Raw genomic sequence first — 18528 nt, forward strand, 5'->3', positions numbered from 1 at the left:
TGCAAAATGTTATGCTGTATTTAGACATGAAACAGTTAAAGTGAAATTTTGATAGTATAGGGAGCAAAATGTTTATGTAAATGTATAATCATTTTGTAGTTGGCTGAAATGTGATCAATATTGAATGGAATGTTGCTATATTTAGTTTTAAAAGTGGCAAAACTTAAATCTCTGTTCAAAGATTAATAATTTCTGACTTCTCTTTTAAAAGACAGAAGAGCCAGTAATTAATAAAGACAAGTGTTCAGATTTATTTGGAAATTCACAGTTTCTAATGGCACTACAGCTCCGTAGTTACATATTGAAAATTTTCTTTCCACAACACACAGACCACATAATTTCTCACTCTACCTCTGCTCTCATCTGGACCTCTTTTCAAGGGGCTTCTATAAAATCAGGCCCTCTTGCTCTGAATGACTAATTGTGCAGACAGGAAAGAAATTTAAATCTTCTAAAACACGCTGTTAACCTAAAGCAGCAACTTAAACAAACAAAAAAGGCTTTAAATAAGTCACATTACAAACAATACCCAAGAAAGGTATTAGACAAGTTTAAAAACAGTTATTACTAAAAGTGCTCAATAAGTTATAACTTAAACATCACAACACAAAATGGTCAATTCTCTCCCTTTCAAAAAGAAACATGTTCCACTTTCATTCATTACTGTACAATCACACTAAGAAATCATTGTATTCAAATACAGTTGCTGCCAATTGTTTTTTAAAGACAAAAAAAAAAAGAGACACTGACATCACGTATGTATTACCTCTGCACATTTGTAGCCAATACAAAGCAAACATCAAGGAATAATAATCCCTTTAGACTTAACCAATTAGATGAAGCTTGACAAACTCACTAACTGGATCTGTGCATATGTACGCAGGCAGTGATTATATCATGAGACTTGTACTAATTGGCCAAACCTTCAAATTTTATATTCGTACTAATAAAAACAGTGAAAGTTTGGAAGATTAGTGTTTATTGTGTATGTTTAAAATGTAAGCTAAAGAAAACCTTCACAAATGGTTAAGTGTGTTTAAAAGGTGAATTTGTCAAAAATTTGTTTGCATATATCAGTTGTTTGCAAAAAAAGATCCTGTAGGGGTTTTTATTTTCCTCATTGAGTTAGTAACTAAGTAAGAAGTAATCCAGTCTGAATAAGTGAAAATAACAAGAGCATCACCATCTACCTAAAAGAACAGACTTAAAAATTCCATTAATGTTCATTTCCAGTGAGTTTGCTAAACAAAGATCCAGTTGGCAAGTCTTTAGGATCTTTAGACTGTCTGACCCACACTGCTGAGCTTCAGGCACAGACCCCTCCAAGCCTTGTAGTGTTTGTAGCTTCAAAAACCTAACACAGTTATAAAAGAAATCAAATAACAGAAAAAGTTCTCCCTCCTCTTCCAGTGGCATTATAAATAGACAAAAGGCACATAAATATGGGAAGGTGCAAGAAATAGGAACAAAGCTAAAGGAAGAGGTTTAGGCTTTCATTCCTATCCCACCTAAGGAACTGGGCTTCCAAATTACTTTTGTCCCAGTAATTAATCTTGTGAAAAAACATCTTTATAAAATGTCTACCATTGTCCTTATAGGAAGTGATCAGCTTTGTAAAACTGTAGCTCATTAACCAAGATTGACACAATCCCATCTACTTTTTAAAAAGGCAGAAACCATAATTTCTGAATGCCTTTCCCATTAATATTTTCTCCCTCCCCAAACCCTTCAAATACCACAGACTGTTCTCCAAAGAACAACAAAAAAGTCTTCAGTATGAAAAGTTCAATTAATTTTAGATATGTCCCGAGACTGCTGTAACACCAAATGTTCCCACGGTGATCTCTTTGTTTCCTTTGATTATGTCATGCAGGCTCGGCAATGATCCCGACTTAGTCTGTATTAGAGTTTTTATCAATTTTCCTTGGTCTTGAACTTTAGATCGCCTTCGTTTTAAAGCCCTCTTCTCAGTTTTTGTCTTTTGAGACTGTCCATTGCACAGACTTGTGCAAGCTGAAATGCCACAAAAATAGGACTCTTCTGACTGTGATGAAGTTTCTGAGCTTCCTTCAGATGGAGGACCTTTATAAGAAGAGTGATAAACTTCTCCCATATTAGAAAAATCTCTCTGGTTCGTAAAGGGCTTTCTTCCTTTTATGTCTCCATTGGCTATGGGGTGCAATGGTTCTGCAGGCTTTATGGTCTCAATTTTTTCAATTTTGTACTTGCAGCGCTTCTTCTATAACACAAGTAAAAGAAAAGTTAGTAATTATACTTCCCATAGTAACCTTATCAAACACCTAGAGAGCTGAGCAAATAGAGAAGTGCCACCTCCTGGTGAAAAGTAAAACAGTATTATAAACAGCACAGAACACATACATTGTTATGTTCTATGTAGATACTACCATCACCTTCCCAATTTGTAAATACTACTGAATCAAAACTCTTTAAATTGCTTACCTGCTACCTATGAATATAGGTTTAGGGAATGATACTAATATCTGAATACCTACTAACTGCCAGATAGCATAGTTTGCTTTCATGTATTATGGCAGTTATTAACCCTGAAAGGTTGGTATTTTACCCTTGATTCTTAAATGAGAAAAGCAAGGTTCAGATGTTTGGTTCCTTGCCCAAGTTACAATGTAGTAAGTAGCCAGGTTGAGAAGGAATCTTAGGCTATTTTCCTACAAAGCCCAAGTTCTTTCACCTAGATAAAATTACTACTAATTAAAATTAGTATAACTTAATTTGAAAGGCAAAATGAAAAAGCAAAGACTTTGAAGCCAAAATATCCTAAGTACATTCCGAGTTGCTGTTTTTTCATTAAAAAAAAAAAAAAAGAGGATAATATCTTCAGGTTGTGAGGATTAGAGAAATGGTGCATGCTCTGTGCTTGGCATGCATTTGGTAATAAATAATGACAATCATCCAAGGATCAACAAATGTTTTTTGTAAAGGGTCAGACAGTAAATATTTTAGACTTCGCAGGTCACATATTTTCTCTCTTGCATGCTGTTCTGTTTTATTTTATCACTCTTTAAAAATGAGAAAATCTATCTGGCTCATGGCCCATATAAAATAGACTACATATGACCTGTGGGTCACAGCTTGCTGACCCCTGTAAATATTTATTTATACCATTACCATGATAGAAAATACACATTCAATTAAAGACTACTTAAAGGTAATTACCTTGAACCTTTCAACCTCTTTTCTTCATTTATGATCACAAAATATAGCAATAAACTTAAAAAGAAATAAACAATTACCTTCTTTTCTGGAGAAAACTTGAGGGGTTCTACAATGTACAGATCATTTGGGTCTACTGTAAGTGAAAAAAAAGCAGATGTAAAATGTAAAGTGGATTTGGTGGATTTGCTATAATTACATACTGATATAAGAAAAATCATTCCTTATTATCCTCTAGTAATAGAACCAATTAATTTATATCAGGTTAACTATATATTTATGTATTTTAAATTAGTAAGCAAAAAGAGGCAAGGTGGAAGATGATACAATTCCTATACTTGACTGGTTATCTTCAAATAACTATACTTCCTTAAGTTGTTAACTAGTAGCTGGTTATCATCAACCAATACAATAAGGATCTTTCTTTGGGCCTAGCCCTACTCTTTTACCTGCTAAGAAAAGAAACATTTCTGGGTAAGTGAACACCAAACCTGCAGATCATCTGAATATTTCCCTGAAGGACTAGCCTCTAAACTGTGTCACAAAGGTAGATTAACAATGTGCAACAAGTAGTCGTGACCGTGTTTGGAAGCCAGTTAGAGAAATAAACACAAAAAGATATCCAAGATATTTTTCTCTGTTTATTACTATGATCAAAACTATGAAATCCAAATCTAAAAACAGCTTGAACGTGCAATATATATTACTAAGCAATAATGAATAAACACTTCTGGCATAGTGAATAAATTAGATTTATTAGTTTTAGCCCAAAGTTTCTAAGGTTTCATTACTCTAAGCAGATTCAAGATATATCCCTACCCCACCCCCATACTGACAAAATAGACACATATTTTTTAAAGAGAGGCTATGAGACTTTAATCCTATTCAATCCACTAAAAATAAACAATTTAAGGTCTGACAGAGACAAAAGCTTACACATAGCAAATTCACTATAAAAGCTTCCCATTTGGGAAATTTATTAATACAATTCAACCAACTGTAATTTTTTACATTATCTTTCAGAGATTTGAGAAAGTCATCAAATATATGAAAATATCAAAACATCCCTCTAAACAGTCATTTCTATCAGATTACTAATCTTAATTTACTTTCTTTAAAAATGATGTATATTTTTAGAAACGGCTATGTTATTCAGATCAACCTCTACAATGAAAGCAACTAGGTAATGATAGTTTGTTTTCTTAAAAAAAAATCACTAAAAGCATTGAAAAGCTGCCAAGAAAGTAATCCCTAGGCTAAAACTGAAAGAAAAGTGGGAACCCAGACAATCAAGTGGAAGACAAAAGTCATTTTTGCCCTGAAAACTTTTGCCAACACAAGAATGGTTCTCATGGTATCATAAGGGAATGGATCAGAAATCAGGTTCTAGGGCCCACCCAAAGTTTAGTGTCATAAGATACCATCTTCCTGTGTACAGCAAACTGAGACTCCAAAGGATTATACGCTCAGGGAAAGAATGAAACCATGCATGAACTTGCAGTACAAATTATCATCACCTGGTGACCCAACAAACCTCAAGTCATGAATGTAAGGTATTACACTAATGTAAAACACACAAATTCCCTCTCAAATAAGAACCTATATTCTAGGCCTCAAATATCACTACAAATAATTTTTCAAAGAGAAAAAGTAGCACACAAAGACACAACGCACCTTGAGTAAGAGCTTACAAAGACAATGAACAGATTCACAAAAATTTAAGATACTAGATTTATCAAACACAAACTATAAAGACAATTATGCTTAATATGTCTAGAAAATAAGCTTGAAAATATCTGCAGGAAACAAATAACAAGGAAAATACAGACCTGGATTTTAAAAAAATACAAAAAGAACTCCTGGAAATGGAAAAAATAACTGAAATTGAAAAACCAACGAATAAACTTAGTAACAGTAAGACTGCTAGCCTGGAAGCATATCAGAAGATATCATCCAAAATACAGCACAAAAAGTCAAAAAGGTGGAATGTTTACAAGACAGGGAAGATACACAGAGAAGTAATAAGTTAAATTAGAGAATCTAAAAGAGACTGGAGCACAGGGAATATCTGGGAGGAAAAAATAATGGTTGAAAATTTCTCAATACCAATAAAAGAAACCTACCAATCCAGAGCTCCAAAGAGCCTCACGAATGTCAAAATGATAAAGAAAAAGGAGAACATTTCAGTTTTAACTAATGACAAATGAAAGCTCTCAAGAATAAAAAATTAGTAAACGTGGTAAATTTAAATGAACATTAAGTGTAAAAAGAAATACCTTGTTGAGTTAAAATTAAGCAGAAAAAATAGAATTAAAATATACAAGAACAGTAACACAAATAAGACTTGGGACAAATAAGAGTTTTAAGATCTGTGTAGGCCGGGTGCGGTGGCTCACGCCTGTCATCTCAACACTTTGGGAGGCCGAGGAGGGTGGATCATGAGGTCAGGAGATCGAGACCATCCTGGCTAACTATAAGACATGAAACCCCGTCTCTACTAAAAATACAAAAGTTAGGCGGGCGAGGTGGTGGGCACCTGTAGTCCCAGCTACTCGGGAGGCTGAGGCAGAAGAATGGCATGAATCCAGGAGGCAGAACTTGCAGTGAGCCGAGATCGCGCCACTGCACTCTAGCCTGGGCGACAGAGAGAGACTCTGTCCCAAAAAATAAAAAAATAAAAAAATAAAAAAATAAAAAATAAAAAAAAAGATCTATGTATTGTTCAGGAGAAGATACAAGTATTGATGAACTTGAGACTTTGGCAAACATTAATACTTGTGACTTCTAGGGTAACTAGTAAAAGAACAGAACCAGTACACAACTTCCAACATAATGGCAGTAAAAGGGAGTATTTACTCCCCCCCCAGTAAAAAATCTTAATGAATGCATGGAAGGGGAAAAAAAAGAAAAATAAAAAGGGATACCCCTGCCCATCTAATTTTTGTAACCCTTACATACCAAAATCCAACATGAGAAAATATTACATGCCAATCTTATTCATATAGGTGCAAAATTCCTAAATAATTATCTAACAAAATTATGTGAAAATAATACATACAATACAAAATTCACACACATATATATCATGACCAACTGGTATTTAAAATGCAATATAAATTTAACATTAGAAAATTGAATATAACTCATGTTTGTAACATAAAAAATGGAAATAAAATCTAATATAAAAAATCTACAAAATACCTATGACAATAGGTAACACATAATGACAAAATACATAATAAAAAATCCACAAAACATCTATGACAAATACAATCTTAGCAGTAAAACACTGTAAGCTTTCCCTTTGGATCAAGACAAAGATGCCTATCAATTACTTTTATTTAACACTGCTGAAAATGCAAGATAACACAGTTAAGAAAGCAAAGGAAATAAAAGCTTTAAGGACTGCAAAGGAAAAAACAAAACTGTCTTTGTTCTCAGTATCTATACCTGTATTCACTGAAAATCCAAAATAATCTGCAAGTGAACTAGTAAAACGACATTGCTTATATAGAAAGTTCACCCTAAAATTCACGTAAAATCTTAAGCGACCTCAAATAAGGAAAATAATTTTAAAAAGAAAGAAGTTAGATAACTCACACTTCCAGATTTCAAAACACATTACAAAGGTATAGTAATCAACGTGGTAGAGTACTGGCATAAACACAAATACACCAATAGCACAAAATAAAGAACCCAGAGATAAGCCCTGATGTACATGGTCAACTCATTTTTAAGAAGGGTGCTAAGACCACTCAATGGGAAAAGGACAGTCTCTTCAACAAATGGTGCTGGAAAAACGGAATATTCACATTCAAAAGAATGAAACTGGACCCTTATACTATATACAAAAATTAATATAAAATAGATTAAAGACCTAAATCTATAAAAGTCTTAGAAGAAAATATAGGGGAAAAGCTTCATGACCTTGAACTTGACGATTTCTTGGATATGACCCCAAAGTACAGACAACAAAAACACAATAGACAAACGGGACTTCATCAGACTTAAAAATTGTACATTCAAGGACACAATTCAAACAGTGAAAAAGCAACCTAAAGGATGAAAGAAAATATTCGCAAATCATATTATCTAATGAGGGTTATAATCCAGAATGGAGGTTATAAAGAATTCCCTGAACTTAAAAACAAAAAAATCAAACAATCCAACTAAAAAATGGGCAAAGAAATATTTGTATACCCCTGAACAGCACTACTCACACAACAGCCAAGAGGGGAAGCAATCCAAATGTCCACTTACAGATGAATGGATAAAGGAAATGAGGTATATAAATACCACAGATTGAATATTATTCACCCTTTAAGAGGAAAAAAATTCTATCACATGCTATAATATAGATGAACCTTGAAGACATTATGTTGAGTGAAACAAGCCAATCACAGAAAGAAAAATACTGTATGAGTTCACTTATATGGGGTATCTGAAGTAGGTGAATTCACAGAAACAGAAAATAGAATAGTGGTTGCCAGGAACTGAGGAAAGGAGAAAAGGGGAATTGGTTAATGGACACAGTTAAGGTTTGCAAGACAAAAACATTCTGAAGATCTGTTTCAAAACAATGTAAATATACTTAATGAACTGTGCACTTAAAAATTGTTAAAATGATAAATTTTATGTGATTTTTATCACAATAAGAAAAAGACATGGTCTCTCCCACAGAGCTTAGAGGTAAAATAAGACAAGTAAAAACAGGTAAAATCAAAGCATACTATGATAAGTGCCATAACAAGAAAACTTATCCAACAATAGAAGAAATAAATGAATTAACTACTGGTAGAATCAGGACTAAAGTCAGTCTCCTACGTACTCTACTCAACTTTCTTTACTGGTAAAGATACACCAAGATGACACTGTTGTTTAAAATAGAAGTAATTCTATTATCAGGTGCAAAAAGCTAATCTGTTTGGCCCTAAAAAATTGGATAAAGAGAAGAGAAATTGTAAGATAGTCATGATTTCACTCAAGACTAGAAATGCTGAGAAGTAAAAATCTAATGTATTTTCTAATTGCACGGGTACACCTCAAATAAGGAATGTCTTAGAATATGGAGTAACTGTAAGTCTCATATGCAGCTGATAGAAGGGCAAATTCATAAAACAGTGTGGAAAACCGTATGACAGTATTTACTAAAACTGAACACACACATATCCTATGATCCACCAATCCCATTTCCAGTGTATACCTAACAGAAATGCACAGGTGTTTACCAAAAGTATGTAACAACCTCAAAATGAAAATAATCTAAATGTAAATGAATGATGTACAGTATATGTATATAATGGAATACTGTAAGGAAAAAAACTAAACAAATGACTATAGTCAATGGCATGGTGAATATCACAATGGTTAGACATCAAAATACTGGCTATTTTGGGAAAGGATGGGCAGTGACTAAAAGAGCACAAGTAAGTTTTTGAGGTGCTAATGTTCTACTTCTTAATTTAGGTGTTATTTGCACAGCTGTATTCAGTTTGTGAAAATTCATTAGGTTTCACATATAATTATACTTTCTTGTATGTAATACTTAAATTAAAAATTTCACTTATAAAAAGACATGTCAACCAAAAGAAAAAGAAAAAAGCAAGAAGGAAGAAGAGATTTACTAGCCTTAAGTAAACACACATGTAATGGGTTAAGTCTGTAAAACTTTGTGATAATAATAAACCAGTGAAGCCCAGGAATGATTACTTGAATAATTTAATCAATTGAAACATGCCACTCAGTTACTAAATCCTACAACCAATGATTATTAAGAAAGCACTCCTAAATATGTAATTTAGTTATTTTAATATTAGTATGACAACAAATTCCTAATTCTCTTAATAAGCATTAATTACAAGATACTGAAATAGGAAAATATCCACTCAGTACACATCCAGTCATTTAAATGTAAGTATTTATTTAGCATTAGACAATGGAACCTAATTATAGCTTCTGGGGCTAAAAAAAGAGACCAGATTTTCGTTCAGAAAGTGCCTCATAGTCCTAAACTAGAGACAAAAGGGGTCCTACCTGTATAAGAAGAGAAGGCAGAAAAGCACAGGATGCTATGGGAGCACATTCAGGTTTTCCATATCTGTTGAACTTTCTCAAACATCCCTTTCTAAAAAGAAATACTTCTAAACAGGAGCATGTGCAAACAAAGCTACCAACTGCTAATTAAGCTAAGCCCCCCTCCCTACCCTCTGGGCTTTTAGGAACAAAGACAAATATAAAATGTGAAAATGATAAAGTGGCTTTGACACAGCACAAAGACAAAGGCTACTTGTATCCATTTTTGGTTGCAGATGGTCATGAACACAACACTGACATTGTATTTATGCCAGAAGCTAGTTTCATGTTTATATATACATATTATATATCCACAAAAATCTACCTTCTTTGCCAGTTAACTGTAGAGACTTGGATCTCATGAGCGGGAATGAAGTTCTTCTTTTCAAATTCATGTCATCGTAGGAAGAGAAGCACCTAACACATTAAGAAAAATACACATTGGTTACAAAGAGTAAAGTACTTATAATTTATTCTTTTGTTGAGGCTACACAGAGGTTATTGAGAACTGTGCATACCGCACAGGACTAACTCTAACACTCCAGTTATTGCTAATACAGGTGAAAAAAAATTTGAAAGATCTTTGTCTAAAAGGTATTGTATTAAAATATGTATTCTCTTCTTCCTTTGAATTCCACATTTGAGCATCTTTCTCAACCAAATATTTCAAGGGTTTCATGCACTTACTATTAGTGTTTTCTCTATTATAGTCTACAGAGCCAGGTTAGGCACAGGACCATCTTACTATCCAATGATGTTTTTAATGTTTTGGTTTCAAGATAATCATATAGGGAAAGAAATTACCTGTCTCCCTTTATTTGCTTAAAACTTCTCAAAAAAATATAAAGCATAGTAAAAAAATAAAATTGTGAAATATAATGCTGATATTACCTTTTAGGGCTCGGATACTGATTACTTTTAGGAAGTTTTGAAATATAATCTCCATCAAATTGAGAAGTGTTTCGACAACGCTGCATACAAAGCATCAGTCCCAAGACAACACAAAGAACCAAAGATATGACAAGATAGCTTTGTCGATCTGAAACCTGAGATAAGAAGAGGGTTAAATAATAATCATAGGAAATCATATTAGGAAAAATATAAGGGTATCTAAAATTCAAAGGACCAATCATTTTAAGTATATATATATATTTTTATGAGACAGAGTCTCGCTCTGTCGCCCAGGCTGGAGTGCAGTGGCGCGATCTCCGGCTCGCTGCAAGTTCTGCCTCCCAGGTTCACGCCATTCTCCTGCCTCAGCCTTCCGAGTAGCTGGGACTACCACTGCCCGCCACCACGCCCAGCTAATTTTTTGTATTTTTTTTTAGTAGAGACGGGGTTTCACCGTGTTAGCCAGGATGGTTTTGATCTCCTGACCTCGTGATCCACCCGCCTCGGCCTCCCAAAGTGCTGGGATTACAGGCTTGAGCCACCGCCCCCAGCCCATTTTAAGTATTTTTTTAAAATGTGCTTCAAAGACCAGAAATGCAGGGCATGCTCTTTGAAAATAAACTATGACATTTAAAAAAAATTCTTTGCAGCATTCCAATTCTTTCTATAGGAGTGAAACCTATGGAAAAGTTTTAGAAATAAAACAATAAATATATTTACACCTTTATCCATCTCACCAATTGTTAACATTTCGTCACATTTGGTCTGTCTTTCCATTTACACTATCTCCTCCTCAGGGAGAAAAAATAATTGTGCTTTTTACCCAGTCTTTCCTATCTTATAAAAATGAACTATCAACCACCTGGTTATTTAAGCCCACAACTTGGAGATCAACCTTAATTCCTCAAGGCTTATCTTTCTACAACTTAAAAATATTCTGAATTCAGTAAGTTTACACTATTCTCAACTTTTAAAATCCTACCGTAAATCAACACCATCTCATCCAGGTTACTGCAATTACTTTTTTTTTTTTTGAGACAGAGCCTTGCTCTGTTGCCCAGGCTGGAATGCAGTGGTGTGACCTTGGCTTACTGCAACCTCTACCTCCCGGGTTCAAGCGATTCTCCTGCCTTGGCCTCCCAAGTTGCTGGGATTACAGGCACATGCCACCACACCGGCTAATTTTCTTGTATTTTTAGTAGAGATGGTGTTTCATCACGTTGGCCAGGCTGGTCTCCAACTCCTGACCGCGAGTGATCTGACCGCCTGGACCTCCTAAAGTGCTGGGATTACAGGCGAAAGCCATCATGCCTGGCCTGCAATTACCTCTTAATTGATTTCCTGTCTGCTTCTGCTCCTGCTGTTCCCCAACAGGCAATTCTCCACAGAGCAACAAATGGAGAGTTTCTCAAAGTGCTAAGCATTAATGACATGATCCATATCACTTCTTAATACTTTCCAATGATACAATCAATGATTCAAATAAAATTCAAACTCTAAATTGTCTACAAAGTCCTACATGACAAGGCCTCTGTCAATATCTTGAACCCATTTCTTAGCTTCACTTCTCTCACTTACTCCGCTCCAGTCATATCAGCTTTCTTTCTGCTCTCAAACACATTACACTGTTTCTACTCTCCAGTCCTTTGCCCTAGTTCTGCTATAAACAGGTTTGTTATCATTCCAGGCAATGTGCAGCTGCTAACTCCTCTTCAGTACTTAGTTGTAATACCACCTCCTCAGATAAGCTCTCCAAGATCACTCTAAAGTAGCGTCCCTTACTGCCACCACCCTACACACACACATATTTAATTTTCTTCACAGTATGTATCACTAGAAGAAATTATCATCTATTTATTTATTTACTACATGTATTCTATCCCTCCCCCAGGACGTAAACCCTGTGAGGCCAGGGACTATTACCTACCGTATGCCACAACCAAGGTGTGTACAGCTCACACTTCACATATGCTAGATGCTCAATAAAAAGTTTTTAAATCAATGAAATTTTTGCTTTGTTAAGCAACTTTAAAAGCCGTTTTGAACTGAAAATGAAGTACGTGTTGCTACTATCAATGTTTACAAAAGGCCTGCTAGAAGTTTGATACCTATATTATAGGTATGGCCTAAATTATGAAAGCCATATTTTACAAAAGACTATGATAATGTATTTCCAAAACTTAAAACTTCCATATTCTGTTTTTTTTAAAAGTTCACTACAAATTACAATTTTGTTTGGTCAAAGTTTTAGGTACTATGTTCATGTTAACAAGCCTGACTTTATGACAATCTCTATACATGCACTGGGTCTCACAATACCAGCAGTAACAATTACCTCCCGTTTCAATTCTGCTACTGTTGCTGATAAATTTGAAACAAGCTGTGTCATGTTGGTCAGCTGTGCCTGTAGCAACTGGATGGCTTCAGTTTGCCGCTGATCCTACAATAAAGGAATTTATTTTTCTTTGAATATTAACTACAAACTATTAACGTTAAAAATTGAAATAAAATAATCTAAAAAAACCCCATTAAGTTATTTCAAAACAAATGTATTAATAGGAATCTCAATGAGTAAGTAAACTTTGAAATTTTAGAAATAAAACACTTGAAGTATCTGAGACTGTGTTTAACCCTCCCCAACAAGAATTATTATTTATTTATTTATTTATTTTGCCACTCACTGCTACAATGTAAAATACTGTATAACAGAAGTTGGTAAATTACTTTTCAAATTAACATGGGTTCTATAAATAAACCAGCATATAACCAGAAATATTTAAAAAGTCACTTAGTGTTTCTAAAGCAAAGCAGTTGGCACAAAGACAAATTGAAAATTTTCTGAAGAATGTTTTTGGTTATAAAGTAGGCTCAAAACCAAGTTTTAAAAATTTCTTTCATAGCATATTATGTTGGAACTTAGGATGGGACACAGTGAAATATCTATAATTGTTCATCTAACCAATGCTAAAATATCACCGATGAAAGAAATGCATCAAAAATGCCTATCTTTCCATTTGTTTTAGGCAGCACTGAATTTTAGAAACTTTTATAATCAACAAAGATGTCTTGTTTATAATACAATTGGCATGCATACTTTAGGGAATTATACATCACATTCATAGTTATGACTCTGTATTAGGGAGACATAAACTGAAAATTTGAACTTATTAATAAAGTTAGGGAGGAGGAAATGAGGGCAGGAAGAAGTCAAGGAAATATAAAACTCTTTTAGGACCCTATATGAAATATCTACATAACTATTATTCTAGACCTAAGTTTTTCATATTTTGATTCAAAAAAGTTTTAAGTCTCAGCTGTGTACCTGTGTGTGGAGAGGGTGTATAAAACTACAGCAAAAGATTTCACTTACTTCCCTTACTGTGATCCACTATGGTACCTTCTATCCTACCTCATCTTTCCGAAATGCTAAATGTGACTTTTTAAATTGTTTCTTTTGAATCCTGACTTACCTTTGACTCTGATAAATTCAAGACATTTATAAACATTTAAAGGACAAGCTATTAAAGTTAATACGTTGTTTAACACTTCTAATCAGGATTAACTTCCAATACTATTAACATGCAACTTTGTTGAAAAGTACTTAAGTAAGTCTTTGAGACACAAGACATTGATGTTACATATCAACAAAGAGAAAATACACAGGAGGGGGCATTCGTATTCAAACTAATGAAAGCTAAATAAAACACTATGTTCATGAGTCAGAAGTCTTAATATTAAGACGACAATTATGCAAATTAATCTATAAATTCATCAACACAATCCCAATCAAGATTCAATTTTTTTTGGTAGAGATTAACAAGCTGAGCCCGAAATCCATACAGAAATGCAAAAAACTACTACAGCCAAAACAATCTTGTAAAATAATAAAATTGGAGGACTTAACATTACCTGACTTAAAATGTTAATATGAAGCTACAACAAACATAACATTGTGTTATTACCTTAAAGATAGACAAACAGATCAATAGAACAAAAGCCCAGAAACAGACCCACATATATATGGTTAACTGATTTTTATCAAATGTACAAAGGAAATTCTGTGGAGGAAGGACACTCATTCCAACAAATGATTCTAGAACAAATGGATGTCTATATGCTTTGCTCTTCTGACCCTGACTTTCCAAAAAGAACTTTGATCCATACCCTGTAACACACAAAAGTTAACTCAAAATGAATCATGAGCCTAATATAAAACTAAAACTATTAAGCTTCTAGAAAAAACGAAGGAAAAAATCTTTGTAATTTTGCATTAGGCAAAGATTTATAGAGCAAGAAGAAAACTGATATATTGGGCTTCAACAAATCAAAAGCTTCTGCTCTTCAAACCACACTGTAAAGAGAATAAGAAAACAAGTAATGGATTGGGAGAAAATATTTGCAAAGCATATCTCCAATTTATAATGTGCCATGAATAGAAGAGTAAGATGCACCTAACAAAACTCTGCAGTATAAGGCCTCCTCACTTCACCATCCCCTAGTCCCAAATAACCTTTTAAAAAAGTATAAAATTTCTTTATTATGTGATAACACACATATCACACTAGAGGTGCAATATTGAAATAGTTCCCTTAAAATCAACAAGATAGGGGAATGGTCATAATTACCAGTCCTATTGCACCACTATATAGCTCTAGCCAAGAGATAGGGAAAAAAAAATAAAAAGGTATGACAATCAAAAAGAAGAAATGAAACAAAGCTGTTCTTACTTGCAGTCAATAAGATTATCTACATTAAAAAAAAATGCACACACACACAAAATTTTAGAGTTTAACAAAGTTGCAGGAAAGTCCTCTGCATTTCTACCTAACACACACACACAATGTACTATGAATAATGCTCAAGAAAACTTCCTCAAAAGGTTCCAAGATGGCCGAATAGGAAAGCTCGTCTACAGCTCCCAGCATCAGCGAGGCAGAAGACAGGTGATTTCTGCATTTCCAACTGAGGTACCAGGTTCATTTCACTGGGGCTTGTTGGACAGTGGGTATAGCCCACAGAGTGTGAGCTGAAGCAGGGCAGGGCATCGCCTCACCCAGGAAGCACAAGGGGTTGGGGGATTCCCTTTCCTAGCCAAGGGAAGCTGTGCCAGATGGAACCTGGAAAATCGTGACACTCCCACCCAAATACTGTGCTTTTCCAATGGTCTTAGCAAATGGCACACCAGGAGATTATATCCTGCGCCTGGCTCGGAGGGTCCCATGCCCAGAGAGCTTTGCTCATTGCTAGCACAGCAGTCTGAGATCAAACTGCAAGGCAGTAGCGAGGCTGGGGGAGGGGTGTCCGCCACTGCTGAGGCTTGAGTAGGTAAACAAAGTGGCTGGGAAGTTTGAACTGGGTGGAGCCCACCACAGCTCAAGGATGCCTGCCTGCCTCTGGAGACTCCACCTCTGGGGGCAGGGCATAGCTGAACAAAAGGCAGCAGAAACTTCTGCAGACTTGAATGTCCCTGTCTGACAGCTTTGAAGAGAGTAGTGGTTCTCCCAGCACGGAGTTTGAGATCTGAGAACGGACAGACTGTGCCTCCTCAAGGAGGTTCCTGACCCCCATGTAGCCTAACTGGGAGACCTACCTCCCAGTAGGGGTCGACTGATACCTCCTACAGCTGGGTGCCCCTCTGAGACAAAGCTTCCAGAGAAAGGATCAGGCAGCAACATTTGCTGTTCTACAATATTTGCTGTTCTGCAGCCTCTGCTGGTGATACCCTGGCAAACACGGTCTGGAGTGGACCTCCAGCAAACTCCAACAGACCTGCAGTTGAGGGTACTGACTGTTAAAGGGAAAACTAACACACAGAAAGGACATCCACACCAAAACCTCATTTGTATGTCACCAACATCAAAGACCAAAGGCAGATAAAACCACAAAGATGGGGAGAAACCAGAGCAGAAAGGCTGAAAATTTTAAAAATCAGAGCATCTCTTCTCCAAAGAACACAGCTCATCACCAGCAACGGAACAAAGCTGGACAGAGAATGACTTTGACAAGTTCACAGAAGTAGGCTTCAGACAATCGGTAATAACAAACTTCTCTGAGTTACAGGAGGATGTTCGAACCCATCGCAAAGAAGCTAAAAATGTTGAAAAAAGATTAGACGAATGGGTAACTAGAATAAACGCATAGAGAAGACCTTACATGACCTCATAGAGCTGAAAACCATGGCACGAGAACTACGTGACGCTTGCACAAGCTTCAGTAGCCAATTCGATCAAGTGGAAGAAAGGGTACCAGTGAATGAAGATCAAATAAATGAAATGAAGCGAGAAGAGAAGTTTAGAGAAAAAAGGGTAAAAACAAACAAACAAATACTCCAAGAAATATGGGACTATGTGAAAAGACCAAATCTACATCTGACTGGTGTACCTAAAAGTGACAGGGAGAATGACCAAGCTAGAAAACACTCTTCAGGATATTATCCAGGAGAACTTCCCCAACCTAGCAAGGCAGGCCAACATTCAAATACAGAGAACGTCATAAAGATACTCCTTGAGAAGAGTAACTCCAAGACACTAACTGTCAGATTCATCAAAGTTGAAATGAAGGAAAAAACGTTAAGGGCAGCCAGAGAAAAAGGTCGGGTACCCACAAAGGGAAGCCCATCAGACTAACAGCGGATCTCTCGGCAAAAACTCTACAAGCCAGAAGAAAGTGGGGGCCAATATAAAGAAAACAATGTTCAACCCAGAATTTAATATCCAGCCAAACTAAGCTTCGTAAGTGAAGGAGAAATAAAATCCTTTACAGGCAAGCAAATGCTGAGAGATTTGGTCACCACCCAGGCCTGCCTTACAAGAGCTCCTGAAGGAAGCATTAAACATGGAAAGGAACAACCAGTACCAGCCGCTGCAAAACATGCCAAATTGTAAAGATCATCGATGTCAGGAAGAAACTGCATCAACTAATGAGCAACATAACCAGCTAACATCATTATGACAGGATCAAATTCAGATATAACAATATTAACTTCAAATGTAAATGGGCTAAATGCTCCAATTAAAAGACACAGACTGGCAAATTGGATAGTGAAGACCCATCAGTGTGCTATACTCAGGAGACCCATCTCATGTGCAGAGACACACATAAGCTCAAAATAAAAGGATGGAAGAAGATCTACCAAGCAAATGGAAAACTAAAAAAAAAAAGAGCAGGCATTGCAATCCTAGTCTCTGATAAAACAGACTTTAAACCAACAAAGATCAAAAGAGACAAAGGAGGCCATTACATAATGGTAAAGGGATCAATTCAACAAGAAGAGCCAACTATCCTAAATATATATGCACCCAATACAGGAGCACCCAGATTCATAAAGCAAGTCCTTAGAGATCTACAAAGAGACTTAGACTCCCATACAATAATAATGGGAGACTTTAACACCCCACTGTCAATAATGGACAGATCAATAAGACAAAAAGTTAAGAAGGACATCCAGGACTTGAACTCAGCTCTGCACCAAGTGGACCTAATAGACATCTACAGAACTCTCCAACCCAAATCAACAGAATATACATTCTTCTCAGCACCACATCACACTTATTCCAAAATTGACCACATAGTTGGAAGTAAAGCACTCCTCAGCAAATGTAAAACAACAGAAATTATAACAAACTGTCTCTCACACCACAGGGCAATCAAACTAGAACTCAGGGTTAAGAAACTCACGCAAAACCACTCAACTACATGCAAACTGAACAACCTGCTCCTGAATGACTACTGGGTACATAACGAAATGAAGGCAGAAATAAAGATGTTCTTTGAAACCAATGAGAACAAAGACACAACATACTAGAATCTCTGGGACACATTTAAAGCAATGTGTGGAGGGAAATTTATAGCACTAAATGCCCACAAGAGAAAGCAGGAAAGATCCAAAATTGACACCCTAACATCACAACTAAAAGAACTAGAGAAGCAAGAGCAAACACAGTCAAAAGCTAGCAAAAGGCAAGAAATAGTAACTAAGATCAGAGCAGAACTGCAGGAGACAGACACAAAAAACCCTTCAAAAAAATCAATGAATGCAGGAGCTAGTTTTTTGAAAAGATCAACAAAATTGATAGACAACTAGCAAGACTAACAAAGAAGACAAGAGAGAAGAATCAAATAGACACAATAAAAAAAGATGAAGGAGTTATCACCACCACTCCCACAGAAATACAAACTACCATCAGAGAATACTATAAACACCTCTATGCAAATAAACCAGAAAATCTAGAAGAAATGGATAAATTTCTGGACACATATGCCCTCCCAAGACCTCCCAAGACTAAACCAGGAAGAAGCTGAATCCCTGAATAGACCAATAACAGGCTCTGAAATTGAGGCAATAATTAATAGCCTACCAGCCACGAATGTCCA

At 35.6% G+C, this 18528-nt stretch overlaps 1 protein-coding gene across 4 annotated transcripts in view; it reads right to left on the reverse strand.

Annotated features, from left to right (window-relative positions):
• Positions 1-227: 227 nt before the first annotated feature.
• The window catches only part of SUCO (SUN domain containing ossification factor), an 83425-nt gene continuing 65124 nt past the window's right edge, over positions 228-18528 (reverse strand). For all 4 annotated transcript variants that reach the window (XM_025353597.1, XM_025353618.1, XM_025353608.1 and 1 more), the window contains 5 exons: positions 12491-12595; positions 10156-10310; positions 9590-9681; positions 3273-3328; positions 228-2239 (listed from right to left, as the gene is read on the reverse strand). In XM_025353597.1, coding sequence (XP_025209382.1) covers positions 1796-2239; positions 3273-3328; positions 9590-9681; positions 10156-10310; positions 12491-12595 — 852 coding nt within the window. In that variant the 3' untranslated portion in view covers positions 228-1795. The remainder of the gene's footprint in view (positions 2240-3272; positions 3329-9589; positions 9682-10155; positions 10311-12490; positions 12596-18528) is intronic.

Source organism: Theropithecus gelada, chromosome 1, assembly GCF_003255815.1.
Source record: "Theropithecus gelada isolate Dixy chromosome 1, Tgel_1.0, whole genome shotgun sequence".
In the NCBI taxonomy this organism is placed as follows: Eukaryota; Metazoa; Chordata; class Mammalia; order Primates; family Cercopithecidae; genus Theropithecus; species Theropithecus gelada.